At 38.2% G+C, this 23,900-nt stretch overlaps 1 protein-coding gene across 1 annotated transcript in view; it reads right to left on the reverse strand.

The window, feature by feature from the left end:
- The window catches only part of LOC145661951 (uncharacterized), a 201,818-nt gene that overhangs the window by 35,326 nt on the left and 142,592 nt on the right, over nt 1–23,900 (reverse strand). Inside the window, exon 7 of the mRNA XM_081727300.1 lies at nt 12,908–12,991. Coding sequence (XP_081583426.1) covers nt 12,908–12,991 — 84 coding nt within the window. The remainder of the gene's footprint in view (nt 1–12,907; nt 12,992–23,900) is intronic.

Here is a 23,900-nt window from a genome sequence, read left to right on the forward strand (position 1 = left end):
GATATTAGTGTCAAATCCATAGTTTTCGCGGTCGCTGAGATGAATGGTGACACTTTCATTAGTGATCACTTGCAAATTCAGCTACCATTGTATGCGGACCGAGAATCAGCGGGGAGGGGAGGATATACCGAGACATGTAAAAGTAATCCAAAATGATCGATTTAGTCTCAGATCCATAGTTTTCGCGGTCGCGGAAATGAGGGTAATACTTCCACAGGCCTTGACTTTCATGCGAAGAATGGGTATATTTATCTAATATATATCTACATCTATTTATCTATCTATCTATCTATATGTATATGTATATATATATATATATATATATATATATATATATATATATATATATATATATATATATATATATATATATATATATATATATATATATTGATCAAAAAAATTAGGGAATCAGATGAAAACACATGTAAAACTTCTTACGAATAATGTGAGAACACTGTATCTTGTCCAGTTCAGATTAAAATCCTGAAGGCCCAACGTGCAAACGAACCGTTTGAAACATCTGTGCACGTGATCAGTGACGTGGCGCTAACAGATATCATTTTGTAGTGTGGCGCTGCCAATACATTCCAACTCCAGGATACCTTTGTTTTCATTGTGTTTAGTGCGTCACAAATCTACGTAGTGAAATTGCGCAACAACGTGATTTGCCAGAATCGTTGGCAGGTTGGAAGCTGGTCAGCTACAGCGGGAGGTGTCACATGCCATAGGAGTGGCACAAAGTATGATTTCCCGATTGTGGAATCGATTACAAACAACTTGAAGTGTTCGAAGAAGACAAAGACAGAGCCGTCCACTAGCAACCAAAGCCAGAGACGATCGTTATCTCTTGTTAACAGCCCGTCAAAACCGGCGTCAGAATACAACTCTGCTCCCGCAAGCCTTCCGAACAACAACAGGACGCACAATATCCACTCAAACGGTCCGCAATCGCCTTCGAGAAGGTGGTCTCTATGCACGTAGGCCTATGGTGTGTGTCCCATTAACTGCACGACACCGTGTTGATCGAAGAGCGAAGGTAGAGGAACATCGTGGGTTGGGACGCAATGAATGGGGCAATGTTTTGTTCTCTGACGAATCTCGATTCAGTGTGGAGCCTGATAATCGATGTGTTTTCATCTGGAGAGATTGTGGAACACGACAGAATCCCATGTTTGTGCGAGAAAGATCCCAGTATCATGGTGGTGGACTGATGGTGTCGGCAGGAATCAGCATTGGTGAGCGTACTGAGCTCCACATCATCCGAAATGGCTCTTTGACGGCTCTCAGATATAGGGATAAGATTATGAAAACTCTTGCTCTTCCCTATGCTGGTGCCATTGGTGATTCGTTCCTTTTCATGGATGACAATACTCGTCCTCACAGAGCTCGGTTAGTGGATGAGATGCTGGATGCTGAGGGTATCGCTCGGATGAAGTGGCTAGCATGCTCTCCGGATCTCATTCCAATTGAGCATGTCTGGAATATGCATGGCAACGAATTGCCGCTAGGCCAGTAAATCCATTAACCATTCCAGAGCTGGAAGTCGCTCTTCTGGATGAGTGGCACAACATTCCCCAAGAACTCATCGATAATCTGATTGAATCCATGCCACGCAGGTGCGAGGCTCTGTTGGCTATTCGAAGTGATCATATGACATATTAAGGAACAATCAGTGTTGTTGCCTTGCCTGTTTGTGAGCAGTTCGAGAGGTACACACATAACCGTCTTGTGTCATGAGCCATGTGAACAAGATTTTCCGTGCCCCAACACCAGTATGTGCCCCATTTTTCTAGTGTATCTTAAAGCATTCCTTTTTGTAAGATATATATGAGTCAAACACAAGCTTATTCATACACTATCTTAAGGTCTTGTGTGATGTTTCAGCTGAACCCCTAATTTTTTTGAGAATTATATACAGTATAGTGGCGGATCCAGGATATGATCAAGGGAGGGGCTAAACCATAGTTTGCAGTTTTATCCAGTGTAAAGCAGGATTGAAGCCCATTTTATGCAGTGTATACTTGAGTGTGAAGAGAGGGGGGCGATAGCCCCCTTGGATCCGCCTCTGTGTGTATATATGTATATATATCTACCTATATATACATACATGATCGAAAATGGCCTCGAATCCATACTCGCTGAGATGAACAGAAGATGCCGTTTAAATCCACAAATTCAGCCCCATTAGTACTCTAAGGGGGATGGTGACATGTAAAGATAATTGAAAATTATCGGTATTAATGTCAAATTCATAGTTTTGGGGCTTCACAACTTCATTGGGGACAGTTTTGGTGCCCTTTGCGTCCAAAATGAAACGTATTCTCTCCGTGCGAAGAACGGATATTCTGCTAGTCTGTAATAATAACTAACGGAAGTTTCACTTAATATATTTCTCGCTGCTCAAATTTACTCACTTGTGCGGTATATGTGTGTAAAGTAGAACTAAAACCTGTTGCTTTAAGTATTTTTCCGTTAGCGAAATACATTGCATATATAGTAGGACGTCGATAATCCTAACGTCAAAAATCCGAACGCGGTCCCTAGAAGCTTTTTACATTTTGTCTTAACGCGAGAAACAAACAATATCGTGTCCATCGACGTTATGTGAAGTCAGTGTTTTTACAAAAGTTCATTTATATGTAATTGTTCGTCATGTATTTTTATTTTTTTTATTAGGCCTATAAATTTTAAGTGTGACTTACAAGAACAGTGTTATTTAGAGTACAAGCAGGTTCTTCAGAAACATTAAATGTAAGTAGCCTTACGTACGGTATTGTAATTACTGTATGTACTGAATAACCACTGTATCGATAGAAGAACATACCGTACAGTATATGTAAGCCTAAATGGCATTTTCTTGGTCATTTTCGAAAATCCGAACAATTTGGAAATCCGAACTACCTGTGGTCCCAATTAGTTCGAATTTTCGACTTCCCACTGTATATGTTGCAGACATGTTACAGCAAGTAAGATTACTAGCATCAGGCCAACAAATAGTTTTTAAACTATATTTTCCTGTTTTTGCCAATATTTATGAACAAATGATTTTTTTCTAATGGTTTCAAAATTTCCGGAATTTTACATACAACAATGAAGATATCTCTATGAAATATGTTTGATTTAACATATTAACTAAAATGATTCTATGATTAGCAAAAATGATGATTCTGATAATACCCAAATTTTCCGTTTTTCCCCAGCTCGGGAAAACCGTAAAAAACTGTTTTTTTACCCAAAATTTCTGTTTTTTTCACAGACCTTTACATTACTAGTCTGACCACACGGTGCACGGAACACTCCTACCGATGGCGAATGTTAACACCACGACATCGGCAACTACAACTGAAATGAATACGTTACCATCGCCACTAGAGCTTGGCACAATGTCAGAGCGTTGCATTATCTGATGAATCCCGATATCATCTTCATCATGACGATGTGAGGGTGCGAATCCGTCGTGTTCCAAGGGAACAGCTCCTTGACATCTGTACTGGGGGGCGGAGACAAACTGGCTGCGGCTTAATTATTATCTGGGGAACATTCAGGTGAGCATCCATGTGTCTATTGGAGCTCGAGGAAGGCACCATGACGACCGAGGCGTCACACGCTGCTTGCAGACTACGTACATCCCTTCATGACGGCCATGTTTCTCATCGGTAGTGGCATTTTTCGACAAGATAATGCACCATGTCACAAGGCCAGGAGTGTGATGGAGTGGTTCGAGGAACACAGGAGCGAGTTCCAAGTGCAAACTCTCCGGATCTGAACCCAATCGATCACATCTGGGATGTGATTGAACGTGACCTGAGGGCGCATCACCCCCTCCCCGGAATTTACGGGAATTAGATGACCTGTGTGTGCATATGTGGTGCCAACTCTCTCCAGCGACCCACCGAGGAACATTGCGATCACGCCAAGACGCGTTGCCGTTGTTATTCGTGCCAAAAGGTGGACATACTAACAATTAGGTAGGTAGTCATAATGGTCTGGCTGATGTGTGTGTATATTTTAACTCATATATTTTGTCTCGACTCGAATTTCGAGACGTCTCGACTCGAATTCGAGTCGAGTCGAGACAGAGACTGTCGAGTCGAGACACGAGTCGAGACAGCAACATATTTTCGAGTCGAGACAACATTTTCTCGAGTCGAGTCGAGACAGACTTAAATCTCGACTCGACTCGACTCGAATGCATCCCTAATTCGCACTAATATCGATCATTTGGCATCATTTTATATATCTCCCTCCTCCCCCACTTTGCGGGGATATATTTGGATTTAAACGAAAATGTCACTGTTCATCTCAGCGTTCCCGAAAACTTTGGATTCGACACTGATATAGGCTATTTTAAGCCCTTATATATATATATATATATATATATATATATATATATATATATATATATATATACATATATATATAACCTTCCCCCTCCCCTAAGTTGCGGTCTGAATTTTTATTTGAAGCATCGGAAATGTTACTGTTTTCAGCAATCACGAAAACTATGGATTTGATACAAATATCGGTCATTTTTTAAATCATTTTATGTATCTCCCTCCCCTTCCCCCAAGTTGCAGTGCTGAATTTGAATTTATGCTTCATCGGAAATGTCACTGTTCATCTCAGCAGCTCCGAAAACTGAGTTCGACACTATGATCGGTAATTTTCAATATATATCCGCACTTCCTTTCTCAAATTTGCACTTTCAAAGTGAAAGGGTAAAATCCATCCCAGGTTTGAACCTCATCTATATTGAATTTTTCTTTTTAAATCGAGATCAGTCTGGTGGTTCAAGAGTCTTTAAGTTACAATTAATATAGTCACTTTCGTTTTATATACGTAGATAATTTGTCGCATTAGAAAACAGGTATTTCTTTACATACAAAATTTTGTACATGAAGTTTATATTAAAGTCTGTATCTGAATATTAAATAATAGAAATTATGTGTCCAGAGGCGGATCCAGGGAGGGGGCGATCGCCCCCCCCAGAAGAGGGAACTTTCTTATTTTATATATATAAATAAAACCCATCCCAAAGTTTGGAGCCCTTAAAAGTAGCAGTATGACAACCCACCTCCCCCCCAGAAGTCGGTTCTGGATCCGCCCCTGTATGTGTCTTACTGTTAGTGCATGAGTATTAGTGAAATCTGCCTACTGCTCTTTCTTTTAAGAAGTAATTTGATTAAAATTAACAAAATTTCATTAGATCAAAGAGCACATTTAAGAACTCAGTTTCATTCAAGAGCCCTATTTATTGCAACAGAAACCCTTCATGATGGTAGATGTGTATGCAATTATAAAATTTCTGTAATTAATGCACAACCAGGAGTAGGCCTAAACGACTAAAAGGCACATAAAAGAAATGAGTGCAGACTATTAATTTTTAAGAATATTCACAACAATTTTATTTTCGAATGCTTCTTTTTCTTTTTTTTTTTTTTTTAATATTCACAATATTGAAATTTCTCAATTTACATTTTTCACGCGTTCGAAAAAAAAAACTGTTCCATTACTAGCAAAACTAACCTAATACAAAGCTTTTTGTTATTTTCCCAATTTTTCCAAATTTTCCGGTAAGAAACCGGAAAAAACGGTCTTTTACCAGCCGGTTCAAAATTTCCGGAAATTTTACAACACTAGGGGTGAGTACAGGTTTAAAACGGTTAGGAGAATGCTGTCGTGATTTTCCATTTTGTCGTATTACTAGCTAATGAAATGATACAATGACAAGGGTAACATACACTTTACATATAGATAATGCAGCAGAAGGACAAAAATAACATGCTAAGTGGCGACATTATCTCAGAGAAGGCTAGATTTTTATTTTACAGAGAAATTATGGGAAGTAATAACTATTATCAGCAAATTTATGTACGTATTTTAAGCTTGTTTCGATCTTTTTTTTTTTTTTTTTTTTTTTTTTTTTTTGTTAGCATTCCTTAGTTATTCGAACTTTTGATAATCAAACAGCTCGACCAAACAAATATTCGGATTGATGAGGTTAAACTGTATATGAAGTATGAAGTAGATATGAAGTAGGATTTAGGATTTAGATTTCTGGGCGTTCGGCATCAATGGCCATTTACCCCGTCACGTTTGAGGATAACGTCCCTCGGCGAGTACACTAACCGGGAAAGGGAAGGAAAGAAGCGGCCTGGGACCTATATGTTAGGTACCACTCCGGCATTTTCCTGGTGTGAATGAGGAAAACTCATGAAAACCTCATTCAGGGTGGCTAGCCTGAAAAAGCGTTTTACACTTTTTCGACCGAGTGCACCCACCGGGAATCGAACCCAGGACCGCTCGCACCGAAGGCGAGAGAGTTAGCGAGTAGGGCCACATGATTATGATGTGACTGCTTTATTAAAGAAGTGATAATTTCATCTTATGTAGCTAGTACTAGTATTTTACAGATGTATAGTACACTCTCGTTAATATAATTTTAATAGAAAAGAAAGTTTAGTCAATAGAACTTATATATTTAACTAAGACCAAGACTTTTTAATGGGAAACATTGTTTCCCGAAAGCACATTGCTTTCAATTTGTGTAGATATGGCGGAATATCTCATATAACACACAATAGTAAAGAAACCTTATGAGATGTCCAGAAACTAGAGTTTCTTGACATTATGTCTAAAATGTCTTTTAACTAAAAGAGAGTTTTAAGCTAGGCACACTGATCCCTTCTGTTGAACGCAGACTGTTCTTGTTTTCATTGGACAAATAAGGTTAAGTTGTACGGATTCAGGAAGGAAATCTTTTACAATTGTTGCAGTAACAACAAGGAAAGAAATTCTAAATAACTAAATGAATAAATATCACAATGGTATGTAGCTAAATATCGACGTGTTTTGCTGCAGAGAAAATTAAATTACTGTAGTGTTTTGTTTGTTTTTCAAATCTTTTATGTATTTTCTCATAATGTGCGTGTCAACGTGATTTTTCAAACTTTAACAAGAATTTTAAACTTATCATTGCATTAGACTATTGGTCAGTGTTCGTAGATTTCCTTAAGTAAAATTTCCTTAATTGACACAAAACTTTCCCTTTTCTTATAAAATTTTCCCTAGTTTGTTGAAAGTCCAATTCCTATGACAGAAGTTATGTGATAAGATTATATTAGCTATATTAAATCATTTGCTTTATTCATTTACATTTTGCTTATATTATTTTTACTTTTTCCTCTTTTTTTAATACAAGGAAACTCGTTTTCACTTAGTGAACAATGAATGCAAATTATAGGCCTACTACTTTGAAGACCCCCCCCTCCACACACTTTTGGTATTGTATTGGTTTATTTATGAAGAATAAAGAAAAAAAAATTAAGTAATTCTATTGGTCTATCAGTCAGCGCGAAAATTTCCCTGATTTTTTTTTACATTTTGTCCAAAAAAATCCATTTTTCCCGTTTTTTTAATTTTACCTATGAAATTTCCCTAGATTAGGGAAATTTCCCTCAAACTACGAACGCTGAATTAAAGTCATTCGGGGCTAAATCTGGTGAGTAGATTGTGTGTGGCATAAGTTCAATACCGTAGTCAGCCAAGAATGATGTCACAACATTAGCACGGTGTAGCTGTGCATTGTCCATGTGGAGTATGAAATTGCCATTTGTGGTCGTTCCTCAGTCAATTTTGGCAAAATTCTGTATCTAAAAGTGTGCGAAAATATTCCTCCGTAATTGTATGACTTTTTGGAACAGAGTGGCACAACATCACTCCCTGGGAATCCCAGAAGATACTGTGCAACTTCTTCTCATTAGATGGTACGTGAAGAAAGTTTTTGGTGGGTGGTCTATCTGTGTTTTCACTGTATCAACTGTCTTTTTGTTTCTGGGTTGAATAATGGAATCTGTGATTCATCCATTGTCACAACACTTTGCAAGAAATTGTGCCCCTCTCTTCTGAAGCGTGTCAAATTTGCAACACTTGATCAAATCCTTGCCTCTTTGATGGTCAGTAAGCACTCGTGGAACCCACCAACAATAAATTTTCCTTAGGTCCAGTCCGTTTGTAATTATTCGTTCTATTGTCCCCATTCTTAGTCCCATTGTATCACAAATCTTGTGCATGATGGTACGGCTATCTTTCGTGATGAAATTTTCAACAACAATGTTAGCATCAGTTGATGCTGTCTTTGAACCTTCAGACCTTTGCCAATCTTTCACACTCGGTCGTCCTGCTATGAACTCACGCACCCACTTCCTAACAGTGTGGCTGCACAAGGTCTAGCTGCGGTGAGGAATTTCACAATTACCCGCGCCTTTTCAACCGCAAATCCCATGTCTTCGGGAGGGTGACGCGGTGGCTCAGTGGTAGAGCGTTCATCTCAGGTGCTTGGGGTCCCTGGTTCGATCCCAGCTCGCGCCGTGTGGACTTTGTGGTGGACAAACACCGTGCTCGTGGGTTTTCTCGGAGTTCTCCCACTTTCTTCATTCACCATTTTCATTCATCACTCATCATCACCGTCTCCTTTAGCCTAACCGGCATAGCCGTTGAACGTAAAACTTAAAGATTTCATTTCATTTTTTCCTATGTCTCCGGGCAGTATCAGAAACACGACTTACTCGTTCAGGCACTGACTCAACTACTGCTACCTAGCAAACAAAACATGTACTGCTTAGAGACGAAGGACGGAGGTCTTCAACACCGCAGTTACTTTCTTCAAATGACAAAAAAATGTGGACTTAGAACAAAATGGCGCGTATTTTTGGTGGTGTGCATCTCATAGTGTTCATCTTGCTGCTGAAGATTAATCCATTCATTGTGAACCAACGTCGATTCTTCTTCTTATCTGCTTTTTTCGCATTATTGTGCTGTCAAAACCATTAATCTTATGTGCGGTGTTCTGCTTCAAATCCTCTATTGTTTGAGGATGGTTACAGTGGCGTAACGACGAGCCTGCGGTTCTCGCAGTGGAGGAGGGCCTATGATAAAAGGGTCCATTTAAATTTCGAAGATTAACTATATGATGTTACGATGTTAAAATTTCACTTTTCAGATTTCATATTATTTAGTCACTTTTCCTTAATATTGTTCTGTAGTCTTGTAATATTTTAAAGTCAATGTAAAGAAAAGGGGACACACTGTGTAGAGATGAAATAATAAACAGAAAGGATTTGATAATATTCAGTAATTTTCAGCTGAAAGTGAACTAAATTTTACTTTCTGTCTTGATAAGCATAAAAACAAAGTAAATAATAATAATAATAATAATAATAATAATAATAATAATAATAATAATAATAATAATAATAATAATAATAATGTACAATATTTGTATAATATGAGCAAACAGTGAGTGACTAAATTGAACTTTTATAGTCAAAACAATGTTTTATATTCCTGTATAAATTTTACAAGCTTTCATGAACGTGGGTGCTTGTTGACATTTTCGCTTGGAAGAGTGCATGCATGCTTCATAATGCCACTGAGTAATTAGTGTATACGTTGCCTTTGTAATTGCATTCATAATACCATAATTCCTCACAAAAGCTGCTGCAGCAGCGTGTGCCATAACTCAGCATAATCTCTATTACACTCAGTGTGGCCAAACCTTTAACACAAAAACTCGCTAAACCACGGAGGAAATGACTCCAATTTGGGGGTGAGAAGTCGCTGAAAGTTAGATCCATAATGCTTTTGATACAATTAACACTATAAAGTACTTTCGTAATGCGACTTTTAAAAATAAACACAGAAATTAAAAGTTTAAAGAGGAATAATCTTACACACCAGGCCGGTAGCCAGCCCAAAAAATTAGGGGGGGCCCGGCAGAAGTTAGGGGGGCCCGATCCAACAATATTATAGTTCATCACCATATTACAGTTCATTTGGAAGCCTACCGTGAAAATTTTAGAGGGGACCAGCAAAAATTTAGGGGGGGGGCGGCCCCCTAGACCCCCCTGGATACGGGCCTGTTACACACTAGGTGCACACTCAGAAATGTTCGGACAAGTCCAAAGTTTGGGGTTGTAAGGGTAGAATATTATAAGACATTGCCTCTATGTAGTAATGAATCGATGTTATTCTGGACCCGAAAATAGGATAAGTAATTGCTAAGTACTGCGACCTATATTCTCAGAGAAAATATAGGATCACGGACACACGCCCCGGACACACAAACACATCACTAAAACTCAAGCTTCTACAGTATAATTAATCAGATTGCTGTCGGTAACGCTATAGTACTTGTATCATACATCGCAACGGAAACTAAGGGACAAGTGTTGTCATCCATAGAGGACGAAAAGGGGTAACAGAAGACGATGGTGTCTCAAGTATTAGTTTCCTACTCAACATTAAGTTAGGTCTTAACCACGGCCGGATGAAGGGGGGCTTGGGGGGGGGAGTGGCTAGAGTCCCGGGCCTCCAGGTTGACAAGGGCCTCCAGTCTTATCAAAATTTCAACTGACTATCTAAAAAGAATCATGTATATACAATCATCATAATAAAATAAAATATGAAACATATTTCCTTAACTTTCCTACTACACTTTCACAGAACTGTAGTAAGTGAAGTCAGCAGGAGCTATATATATTAGCCCCGGATCTCCAGATGGGTTAATCCAGCCCTGCTCTTAAGAGCTGAAAGGAGATAATGAAATGCAAGTCACCACAATCATAGATAATGTTATTCTACAACAGAAAATATGAACCTGAAGAATGTTCAGTGTTGCCATTCATAGAAATAACAGTGTTGCCAGAAAAACAATTTCCCTAAAATCTAAGTTAAGACAGCGAGTAGAGAAATGAACTCAACTGCAATTGATTATGTATTTTGTTGTTTTGGTTTCTTGTGAACTACTTTTTAATTAACATTACTATTTAGTTTTAATAACTGTATGTTAAAACTATTTTGTTTATTACGAACTAAATACAACTATTATTTAAAAAGTAGTTCACAGGAAACCAAAACAATACGTAACCAAATGCAGTTGTGTTTGTTCCTCTACTCGCTGCCTTAACTTAGATTTTAGGGAAATTGTTTTCTGGCAACACTGTAATTTCTATGGATGGCAACACTGAACATTCTTCTGGTTCATATTTTCTGTTGTAGAATAGCATTATCTATGATTGTGGTGACTTGCATTTCATTATCTCCTTTCGGTGATGAATAAACAATCAAAAGAAAAATGGTAAATTTTGTATTATTTTTAGTAAGGCAGGCTCTTAAATCTTACTTTGTTTCATAGCCTCTCGAAATACATTTGTCCTCTACACATAGTAAATTTATATAAGACTCTCCAATAGTGATAATAGTATATGTTTTTCATATTTAAACCAACTTCAATTGATAACTAAGCTCTCTTGGATTTTAGACAATATCTCGATTCATTTGTCTTTCGACATCCGTTTATTTTCTCTCTAATCTCTTTCTACTCAATCTGCTATTCATCATATGACTCTATTGTCACACCACTGATGCTACGGGTCTCTCATTTGTCTTATTAATGCTTTTACGAAGATGTATCTGAATAGTATTAATCATTTTACATATAATTATGTTACTAATATTTTGCGGTGATTCATGGACTCGTGGTACAAAGTTTACGAATTATCTTTATAGCCAACACTCATGATAATAGTTATTACCATAGTTATTCTGCTATTATAGGCAGGTCACTTGCCGCAACTGTGAGAAGCTTCATGCTCCACGATCTTCCGTTAACCTTCTTCATCTTCACGTCTTCGTCTTCTGTTTTCATATCCTTCATTAATTGTAACCTCCTTCGCTTCCTCCCTCTTTCTGTCCTGCTATCATACCCTCTTGCATGTCCCTCATAATACAGTTACTTCTTAGCCAATGTCCCAACCAGTTTATCTTCCTCTTCTCAACAATATCTAAAACTATTCGTTTGTTCTGCACCATTTCTAACACCCTTTCATTCGTTTTTCACTCGACCCAACTAATTTTCTCCATTCTTCCCCACACCTACATTTTGAAAGCTTTCAGTCGTTTTTCACCATTTTTGCGTAATGTCCATATTTCCGCTGCATACAGTACAATACTCCACACGAAACATTTTATGAGTCTGTTTATGTAATCAAAGTGCGTTTGAGGTTATTTACTATTAGCGAATAGTTCTGAACATCATACACTGCCAGGAGGATACCCTATTACATATTTACAGTATGGATCACACTATACAGTTATAGTTCTAAATTCTATTGTCTGGACATTTTATTATCTAGATTTAGAACTGATGTAATGCTGTGAACAATGCAAATACAAAGTTAGAGGTATTCTTTTAATGCTCTCATTCGTAAAATCAATTTTCATAATGAAGCAAGAACTGCAATAAGAAATTACAGGGAAATAAAAAAAAGGCAGTAAAATGCAAACAAAAGCTAGATAAAGCTAGAATTATGATTTTGTTGATGATTATTGTTTATGGTTTATGATTATTGTTTCGTCAATATTCTCGGAAAAATATATTCTATAACTCTCAGTTATTGTTTTAGATCAGAAACATAGCATTTCTATATTAATTTCGGCTGAAGCCGCCTTCCAGTTCGTTGCTTTGGCAACGTCGCTAGAACCTGATTGGTCGACGTGAAAACAGCGCTCAAGGTCATACACCAATTTCCTTGATGCGTACTTTAGAAAATACCAACCAAATACATTCAAATATATCTTATTGTTTTCTTGTCCGTCTACAATCTTGAAATATAATCAAAAATAAACCTTCTAGAACTATTCATACAATTGCAAATGGGAATAGATCCTATTTAAAGACTTTAATTTTGTGGCTAGTGTAAAATTTATTTGTTCATTTCGGATTTAAATTAAATATGTAAGCAATAAAGTAAGGATAGTACAAAATAATTGTTATAGTACAAAATCATTGTTGTGAACATGCCACACATAAATGTTGATGAAATCACTAGAATAAAATACTTACCCTCCTCGTATATTCGTCCTCGGCAGTTCCTCTTCCTGCCAAGTATTCTTGATATTGAGATATAACGCACAGTATACAATACACCTGCAGAAAACACATTAACATTATTATTATTATTCTTACGAGAAATATGAAAACTCTCAAAGTATTAGTGCAAATATATTTCTAATTGAAGTTTAAGAGTTAGTGATAATTTTAGGCTATGTACCCCACTAATCATAAGAATTTCCTCATGGCAATATGCGGAAAATCTGAGTTCGATCTCCGGCGGGAGGTCATGTGGTTCGGATCCTATATTAAGCTGTAGATCCAAATTTCATATAGAATCAGTGCTGAAAGGGACGCTACATTCAAATAAAATCAAAATCCATTAACTCTAAGGTGTATTATCTTCTCGCTAATTTCAAAATGGAATGTTTAGTAACAGTTTTAACTAAATAGGTGGCGTGTTATTGAACTAATTATTATCACGAATTGTATAAGTCTAGCGCCGTATAAAACATTTTTTTTTTGTTGCTTGAAAACTGTGCATGAGGATTGGCGCTCACACATATGGTTTTGTTTAGCTCAATAAGATGTTGATAAATTTTCTCATTTTTGGACATTTTTTTGTTATAGGCCTATGTTTATTGAATTTTAGAATTGCTATTATTAAGAGGGTGATTTAAATGAAAACCTTTGGTGAGAGGAATATTTTTTTTTAATAAATAGCATTAAGAAATATAGGAAAAATAAATATATCTTTTTTTTTTGACATAATCCTCATGACATGTAATCCACGTAATGCAGCACTTTGCAAGGGCGCGAATATCTTGTGAGAAAAATATGTTTCTTTGTGACTGTAGCCACTCGTGCACAGCCTTTTCTTCTTCATCGCTTCGGAAATGTTCGTCTCCCATCGCCTGTTTGAGCAATCCGAAAGTATATATGAAAGGCATGAGGCAGAAACAGGAGAACAGGGTGTGTGTGAGAGAGACACTCAATTTTGATATCCTGGATCGTAGATACAGAATAGCGTTGATTATCCGAACGTCGGTCAACCGAACGACCGCTTAACCGAACTGTGTACTCGCTCGCACCTGTTACTCTCAGACCCTACCGTCCATCATCCCCCTCACTCCCAAACCAAGTTTCCCACAGTAGTCGCCGCACTGAGCCACCGCTGGCGGAACATTGCTTCTAATGGGGCTTTCATAAGGCGCTGCTGACTGGCCAAGCCGCCAGTCGCTGTGTTTCAACAATCAGCACACTTCTGTCGGTTTGGCACTGGCTGTAGAAGTAGCGGCAGTATCAAAGCTGTTCACAGCAACAGCTGCGCCAGCTTAGAGTTGAGGCGTGCCGCTCCGCGCATGGCAAGTAAACATGTACAGTTCGATTATCCGAACAAACCAGTTTTCCGAACACCCATGTCCCCCAATTACATCGGATAATCGACGCTCTACTGTACGTATAAAAGAGTACCATTAGATCAGATCTACCGCCCACTGGACGGGAGGTTCGCCACCCAGCGGGCGGTGATCAGGACACGAAGCAACAAAACACCGAAGTCAGAAGTTCCCGTCGTTTACTCCTCACTGCAGGACAAAGGTGATTTTAGAGCAGATCTGCACACGAAGCATGGTCACTGTTGCTGTCTTTTTCCATGTAAAGTTTCAAAATCATCCTTTTTATCCCCAGCAGAGAGTGACCAATGACATTATTCCTTGTTCTCTCTCTTTTTGTTTCAGGTTGGTGACAGTAGACTAAACTTTCATCTTCTGTAACGATTCTGCCCAGAAACCCATCACTTTAGCCCTGATGGGATCGTGTCACTTAAATTTGATTAGAGCTATCAACAACAGTACAGTCACTCAATTTGCCAGTTAATTTACCGGACACGTATCTCAAGACACTTTATTGAACAACAGTATCTGCTAAATCAACCAATATCCAAAATGGTGCATATTTTCCTCACAATAATACTTCTAATTTCCTTCACAAGTTTTTCGAATGTTTTCATTTACCACCACTCCGTATGACCCTATGTAAGGGCGTATTGAATTGAAAGTACACCATTTCTTAACTTTCTAACTCACTTGCAGACGTGCCGGAAGAACACACAAGAATAACCGCATTGTAATTTCAATTGATTTAACACCTACAATGCTCAAGGACTAAACCCAGGTCGGTGCTTGTCATCAATGCCCATTTTTGCACTGGCGCTGCTTTTTCGTTCAATGTTTTTGTATGATGCTGTCCCCTGCCAATCATTCTTCCTACAATAATCGTCAACATACTGATCAATTGTACCACTTATCGATATTTATATTCCTGAACAAAGCTAACAAGCCCCGTTTGTCTAGTGAGTAGCACACGCATCTTTGGTGTTCAATGTCCTGAGTTCAATTCTCGATGGGAGAGCCTTGAGAATTCAACGCACTATGGTGATTCGGATTCTACCTTAAACTGTAGGTCCATGTCTCGCATAGCCATGATGCTGAAAGATCGACAAATAAAATAACAGACAATTGAACAAGAAGAAGAGCAATTAAAGTGGTTCAGAGGTAGATGATTTTAGGGGACAGCTCGGAATAGTGAGGAATTGCCATCGGTTATATGAAATTCCCTCCAGGGACATACAAGGTCTGATCAAAAAATACGGCGAATACTTTTATTAGAAACAATGTAATAAGTTTACATGGAATTTGATTTAATCTTCTTCAAAGTACTGTCCTTGGCTAGCAATGCACTGATCCCAACGTTGAATCCATAATTGAAAGTATTTCTGGAAGGCTTCTTTTGGAAAGGCGTTCAGCTGCTCTGTCGTGGCTCTCTCAATGTTAGGAATGGTGTTAAAACGTTTTCCTTTAAGCATGGCTTTAATTGTTGGGAAGAGCCAGAAGTTGCATGCTGCTATATCCGGAGAGCACAGTGAGTGTGGACAGACAGAGATAGCCTGTTTTTCGGTTAATAACTCGCCAATCAAAAGTAAGGTATTGTACGGCGCGTTTACGTGGTGAAGAATGAAGCCATTTGTCCATTTAATTTGCTTTTAAAATGCTTTTCACAGAGCTATACGATATATTTAGTTATTTGGAAAAACTCTTGAATAGTCATTCGCCTGTTTGAACAAATCATTTGTGCCAGTTTTTGCGCGTTTTGATCTGTTTTTGACGTCGAAGAACGTCTCGATCGTTGCTCGTTTTCAACTGACTTCCTTCCTCTTTTGAATCGCCCATATCACTTGTAAACAGTCTTCAACGTCACTGCTTCATCGCCATACATTAATTTTGAGATTTCGGGAGCTTCTGTAGCACTTTTTTTGCAGCTTAGAACAAAAGTTAATTTTTGTGCATGACAGACACTCTTAACACATCCTCACTCTTCTGCCTCTGGAAGCCAACTGTCACAACCAGCGGCGCAGATCTGTCTTCAACATTGAAGGGGGGGGGGGGAAGAGACGGGTAAGACCGTTCCCATAACTTTTTTTTTTAAGCGATGTTCAAAATATTTATTAAGTTGAAAAACAATGCTGTGGAAGCTCAGGGGAGCAGAGTTGTCTTCAACATTGGGAGACGGGCATATTTGAGGTTTATTCTGGGGGGAGGGAATCAATTTCATCTCACTTTCCTTTGCGGCAATCGGACACAAATAATCACATTTCTCCCTAAAAAAAAAATACATTTCAAATCGGATTATTGGGGAAACAGTCCCCCCTAGTTCCAAGATTGAAGGGGGCATGTCCCCCTCATTCCCCCAGGATTCACGCCAGTGGTCACAACTCGTTCAAACTCGCCACTGACTGTACCAAAGGTTTAGGGCTTATTAGCTATAGTTGAAATGAATACAACATCGATAGATGGCACTGTGTAACTACATTCACCGTACTTTTCGATCACACCTTGTATATTTGGTCGTTTTAATTCAGATCAATAATGTTTTCGCAAAATCTATTTTTCAGTCCCGTGCATTCTAAACTCCAAGAAAGAGTTCTGAAGTCATTATTTCACAGATGAAAGACTAGAGTAGTCTGTGGAAATTGTTCTATTGCAGTACAAAATAATCTCTAACAGGCGGAGGAATATCACACAAGAAACATTCCGCAATTATTCCTTTCCACATCATCTCTGTTAACTTACTCAGTGATTTGCGTACACATTGAAACCTTTGAGTGCCATGGTTTCTACAAAAAAGTTTCCATGTACTTTGCAATTAGTGCCACGTGAGCACCAAAATATTTTCGTTAACACAATACTCTTCATTTTGAAAAAGAAACGAAAAAATGGTACCATTCAACAAGAAGTTTGCTTTCCTCCGCAAAGTTGGTCATAATGCATACAGTAGTGCTATTCTATAATTCACAAACTTTCTACAGACCGGTATTTGCTGAGGCGCATTGTTCTATAGTGTATTTAGAAATGTAAACGCTATTCATAAAAGGAAAGAGAAGTTGTCTAGCAACCAAAGCATTGAACTTTGCATTTTCTTGCTCACGGAACCATCCTAAATGGGAATTAACAGGCGCCACACAGTAGTGTTAAGGTTCGCAATTAGTAGACAGCACTGTTTGTTCTTGTAAACTTCAATTCACAGTTATATATATATATATATATATATATATATATATATATATATATATATATATATATATATATATATATATATATATATATATATATATATATATATATATATATATATAATATCAAGAATGAGAACCGGGATCACATGAGTGTAGTGGTGAGGATCATTTATATCTGAAACGCATACATACCATTATCAACAATTGCCGATTCATTGCTGGATTAAGGTATTTCCAATACTTTTTGATAACCATCTATCTTGGACAATTCGTTTCCAAAACATTCCCAATACTACCTAATTTTGTCATACCACTTTGTATTAGGATGCTGTGTAGGTCTCTACTTGTCACTTGTGGTTTCCAGTAAAAGATTATTTTTTTTATCTATCTTGTATTGTTTGTTTCCTAAGAGAGTTATATCTATCAATCTATTCTTTCTCTCCACAAGGACTCTATTAAAATGGGTGATTGAGTAAAACAACTCCTCTTTTGGCCAGGAACTGCTGTACCAGAAAGGCAGCGTGCACGGGGTACTGTCGTGAAGCAAGGTCCAGTCGCCTTGCTTGGCGTACAGAGGGCATATCCACTGGATTCGTTGGGGTAAACATTTCAGTATTTAAACGTATCTAGCGGCATGCGGTGCACTGAGGGAGGAATTATTTATGACGGAGACCCTCAGATTCGAAGAACACCACGAGTATTGTCTTAATGCGGGATCTCTCATTACCTTCTTGCTTTTCGGCAATCCTGGACCCCGCTACTACATACTTTGACACTTGGGTTCAGGGTCGTACCTCAGATATCATGTTTCATCGCCTGTGACGATAGTTTTCAGGAAATTTGAGTTTCGATCTTCTAAAAGCTCCTTCACTTTCTGTACATTGTCCGGGATGCGTGCAGCAGCAGTACGGCCATTTCGTGGATGGGGTGGGGGTGGGGTGGTCTTCCACCTCTCTTCTCCAAAACGTTTAAACTACTCATAGTTTTTTTTCAGAAGGAATAAAATTTTGGTAGAGTTTACAGTAATTCATAATAGTAAATGGTCATGCTCAAAGGTGTTGCTACCTGTGCTGCCTGTCTAACTTGCGCCAATAGGTGTCGCTAGTGTACATGTAAACCCCTAACTTACTGATTTAATTGCATATTAAAAACTCGATTGTTTTAATTTAATTACTTGATAATAGGACAAGAACAGTAACGGCATTAATATGTGTGTATTTCTATATTAATACAACACGGTTGTTCAGTGGTAGACCGCTTAAGTCTGGTACGTGTGGTTCTTGGTTCGATCCCTGGTCAAATAAGTTTGTGGTGGACAACACACCGAGTCCGTGCATTTCTCTCAGGATACTCCCATTTCTTCTCACATTATCATTCCACCAATGCTTCCATCAGCATTCCTTTGCCTTAATCATTCGTGTCCCTTACAAGGTACATTCGCGAAGTGTCCCCTAGGGATTCGTGTAAAATTGATTCAAATGCAAAGTTCTCGGCGGCCCAATGTGTATTGTACTAATTTTACCGGTCCATACCGGTAATTTGCATATTTAGGGGTCTTCATATAGATATCCGGGATTCAATCATACACTACTATAACGCTCGGACCAAAATTGCTTTTAGCTAATTTGGATGCAACTGGACGTGAATGTTGGCATATGCAAAACAAATTGGATCAAGTATTGCTTCTCTGACACACGTTATCCACCACGGACGCCACTTTGAATTCGTCATATTGAATTCAACTTTAGGTTTTTCAATAGGAATGCATGTGATATATCAATTTCATGTTCAATTCTCTTGGAAATTCATTGATGTGGTCAGTTTTACAGTAGTTTGTACCGTTTGCAAGGTGTTGGATGTTAAATGTCACGAACTTTACGAATATTGAACCAAATAGAAAGTTGTACAGGGCCCCATAAGTATATGTAACATTTTACTTCATGTATTGTTGACGAAATATTCTCTGAACGTACATGCATACAGACAGAGAGATGTCAATACGGAAATGGTAGGCCTTCACCAAAATCTGGTCGTATCTGGATTTACATTAGGCATTTTGACCGTAACACAATACTTCCTTTTACAGTATAACTTGAAAGTAATAACAATCACTCGCAGAAGTGTAATAAGATTATGACATCAATGTTGTAAAGAGTTTGTTTATACTAGTGGTGGACACAAAAACCGGTTTTTCGGTTTTCGGTTTTCACCGAAACCGGTTTCGGTTTTCTTCAAAACCGGTTCGGTTTTTCACTTGGTCCGGTTTCAGTTTTCTTCAAAACCGATTTCGGTTTTTCCAAAATTTGTTCTATTTCTGACCAGAATGGTGTTTCGTTGTTATCCGGAAACCGAATCCATTTCCACCGAAATAGTTTTATGTGTTTTCGAAAAGTTTTCACCGAACCGGTCTTCGGCTTTTATAAAAACCGGTTTTGCCCATCCCTAGTTTATACCTACAGTATTTTTCCAGTTAGAAATTGTTTTGATTTGTCAACATCAAAAACGTAAGCGTAACTGATATGAATCTGCAATGTCTATTCGCGAACTGCCTGGAGGGATTTAACATGCAATACCTTGCAAACGGTACAAGCTACGGTAAAATTCACTACACCAGTGAATTTCCGAGAAAATTGTACAGGAATTTGATGTATCACTTGCACCTATTCCTGTTTGAAAAGCTGAAAGTTGAATCCAAGATGGTGGCCGGTGTGCGTAACATGTGTCAAGGATGCAGTACTTGATCCAATTTGATTTGTATATGACCACATCCATGTCCAGTTACATCTAAAGAAACTAAAAGCAATTTTGTGTCCGAGCGTTTACTGTATGATTGAATTCCGGATATATATTTGAAGGCCCCTAAATATGCAAATTACCGGTATGGGCTGCTAAAATTAGTACAATATACACTGGGCCACGGAGTACTTTGCATTTGAATCAATTTTACACGAATCCCGAGGGGACACTTCACGAATGTACCTTGTCAGTCTACAGGGCTTAATCGTGGGACGTTAAACTCAAAGATGTAATTGACATGATTGCCCTTTCTTATCATTCCTTATTAAGTCATACAATTTTGATGGCCAATTAGAATACTACATTAACATCTTGTAAGTATCTACTTCAGGGAAGCTCAATGAAGAATCTGAATTTGAGTTCTGAATTCGAGAAACTACATTTTTCAAAGTTTGAGTTCATATACCTTTCTTTAAGTTTTTTTTTTTTTTAAATTCTCTTTGTCCGTAAATATGCGGTTAATAATATGAAAAGGTGACCCGTTTTCTCTTTGTTGAAATGTATCCGTAATATACATTGTTTATTTCTACAGAGTGTCCGGAAAGTCTTTATTGATTCGTGACATATTTAAAGCCATAAAGAGAAATATTTTTATACGAAGGTTTGCAACACTATTGTTTGTGGAAAATTTGATAGTAGTATCAGAAATTACGATAAATATAGGTAAATTGTAAATTATACTGTGTATGTTTGTTTGCTTTTGAAAGGACTTACCGTAATCGAACTCACACTAGTGTATGGAGATTTTCCGAACACTGTACATTTAACTTAATTTCGCCTTGAAAATTGCAAAATAAGTCTTTCACTTTCGTTTTATTCTCTTTGGCTATGATTTTTAGTTCTACAAAAAATCAGTTCTCGTTTTTTGAATTAAAGAACACAACAACAACGAACTGTGTTTATATAATTCGTGAAAGGAAAGTCAGACAACTTAAATAATATAACCCCTGTATCATATGGCCAATTTAAATAATATGTACGTCTATATAGTACGATAGATACATATATAATACGTATGTAAATACTTGCAAAGTAAAAATAGAAATTGTTAAGGTATTCCAATGGTGGGCAAGAAATCAGTTTTAGATATTATTAAGATGAGGAAGAGAAACTGGTTGGGACATTGGCTAAGAAGGAACTATCATGAGGGACGTGCTAGAGAGTATAGTGGAAGGAAAGAGAGGGAGAGGGCGAACGAGGCTACAATAGATTGACAATATCAAAACAGAAAAAACGTAGTGAAAACGAAGAGGTTAGCAGAAGACTGTGGAGCATGGAAGTTTCTCAGTTGCGGCGAGTGGCCTGCCAATAATGGCAGAATGCCCATGATGATGATGATGATGAATACTTTGATACGATTTTTGTTGAAACATCGTAACAGTGCTAGCGCGGCGCATGATTTACCGGCAAACATTATATGGTCAGTTGATCTACCATTTTGTTGCTGGTGCAACTAACGTTTCCCGCTCTCCTGCCACACACGTAACGGAATGCTAATTACTTGCTCAGCAAGCATTGCTACCTCCTGGCAGACTGCTGCTGTGTAAGGATTCGTTTTATTTTGAAGGCCCTGTATAACAACATGGAAACCAAATTCCGTTAATAATAGTAATAATACTAATTGTCACTAACTCCATCAGTAAAGGTGAAAGTCGAAATATTTTCAAGTTCCGACAGAGCCATGTCGGAACGCGGGATATTTTCTATCAAACCGGAACCCGACAAAATCGGAACAGTTGGTAACGCTAGCACAACAACTAAAAGCCTCGGAAACAAAACTAGCTACAAAGAGATCACGGAGCCGTGATGCCTCAGTGATAGAGCGCATACCTCTGGTACGCACGTGGGATTCCTCTGTCGATCCCAGCTAGCGCCGAGTGGACTTTGTGATGGACAAGGACCGTGTGTTTGAGTTTTTACGGGGTTCTACCGTTTCCTCCCACTTTGTTCATTCCACCATTTTGTTTACTATCATCATCGTCTTCCTTAGTCTCAGAGCATAATCGTGGGACATTAAACTAATATACAGCGTAAGGCAAAACTCCAGCACCAACCTTTTATTTTTGAAACGGCTTGAGGAAAGATGATGAAACTCAGGATGTGAGTAATGGGGTGGAGCGCATGAGATGGTCCATTTGGAATCATGGTGGCCATCTTGAAATCCGCTATTTTGAATTCAGGTTCAATATTTCAAAAGGGAAGGGGTCATGTGACACATGATTTTAGGCTAGAATTTTACCAGAAATGTAAATGTTATTTATTTTTTAAAACCTGACTTTAATCAGTAATAAAATTTTGTGAAGTAAACGTTGCGTGTGGAATACTACAAGATATGAAGTATATTTGTCCCGAATTCAAAATGGCGGATTTCAAAATGGCCATCATAAAGCCAAACAGCACATCTGGTGCGCCCCCACCCCAATTACCCACACCCAAAGTTTTAACATCTTTCCTCAAGCCGTTTCAAAGTAAAAAGACCATCCATCAAAACAATGCAAATTATTACACTATGTAAATTACCATTATGTTACAAAGATGAATTGTATTATTGATTGATTCCGGGTTTAATGTCCTTTTGAGAACCGAGCCTATATTTCACGTGGACCTACATGTTAATTTTAGATCGCAACCACATTTGCTCCGTGTAACGTGGGTTCCTGTCACCACGGCATGGCGCGTCCTGAGGTTGCAGATCGAGGAGAAGGCCTCTAGATATAGAGGTTAGCTGCGAATATACTGAATAAGCAGTCGCGGACAGACGACTAGGAGTAGTCCTCCAGCTTGGGGGTTTGGGTAAGGCTAACACCCTCATCCTGTAAAAAAAGGTACTTGTTCAGAAACATTCACAAAAGCCTCGGACAAGGACTGATAACTTGGCACGACATCAGCAAAAGAAAATGGACATGAGATTTGGAACATGGAATATTAGAAGTCTTTATAGGGCAGGCGCGTTAAAATCTGTAACGAGTGAGTTAGAGAAATACAGGATGGACTTAGTAGGAGTTCAGGAAGTTAGGTGGGAAGGAAATGGATCTGAGAATTCCGGAAATTTTACGTTCTTCTACGGGGAAGGAAATAAAAATCACCAGTTAGGAACAGGGTTTTTCGTTCACAAACGAATATTACCAGCAATTAAACGGGTTGAATTTGTTACTGACAGACTTTCTTTTATTACTCTTAAGGGACGGTGGTGTGATATTATTGTTTTAAATGTACATGTTCCAACTGAAGATAAGGGTGACGATATAAAAGATAGTTTTTACGAAGAAGTGGAACGGATATTTGACCAACTCCCGCGATACCATATGGATTCTATTTGGGGATTTCAATGCGAAGGTAGGACGAGAGGATATTTTCAAACCGATTATAGGGAACGAAAGTTTGCATAAGGAAAGTAATGACAACGGTGTTAGACTCGTGAACTTTGCAACATCCAAAAACCTAATCGTGAAGAGTACAAAATTCCCACATCGCGACGTTCATAAATACACTTAGACATCACCAGACGGAAAAACACATAATCAAATTGATCACGTTTTAGTAGATAGACGTCCGGTCGTTTAGAGGGGCTGATTGTGACACTGATCACTACCTGGTAGTAGCGATAATACGGGAGAGATTATCGTTGAATAAAGG

The sequence above is a fragment of the Thermobia domestica genome, chromosome 10 (assembly GCF_964235325.1).
Source record: "Thermobia domestica chromosome 10, izTheDome1.hap1.1, whole genome shotgun sequence".
Lineage (NCBI taxonomy): Eukaryota > Metazoa > Arthropoda > Insecta > Zygentoma > Lepismatidae > Thermobia > Thermobia domestica.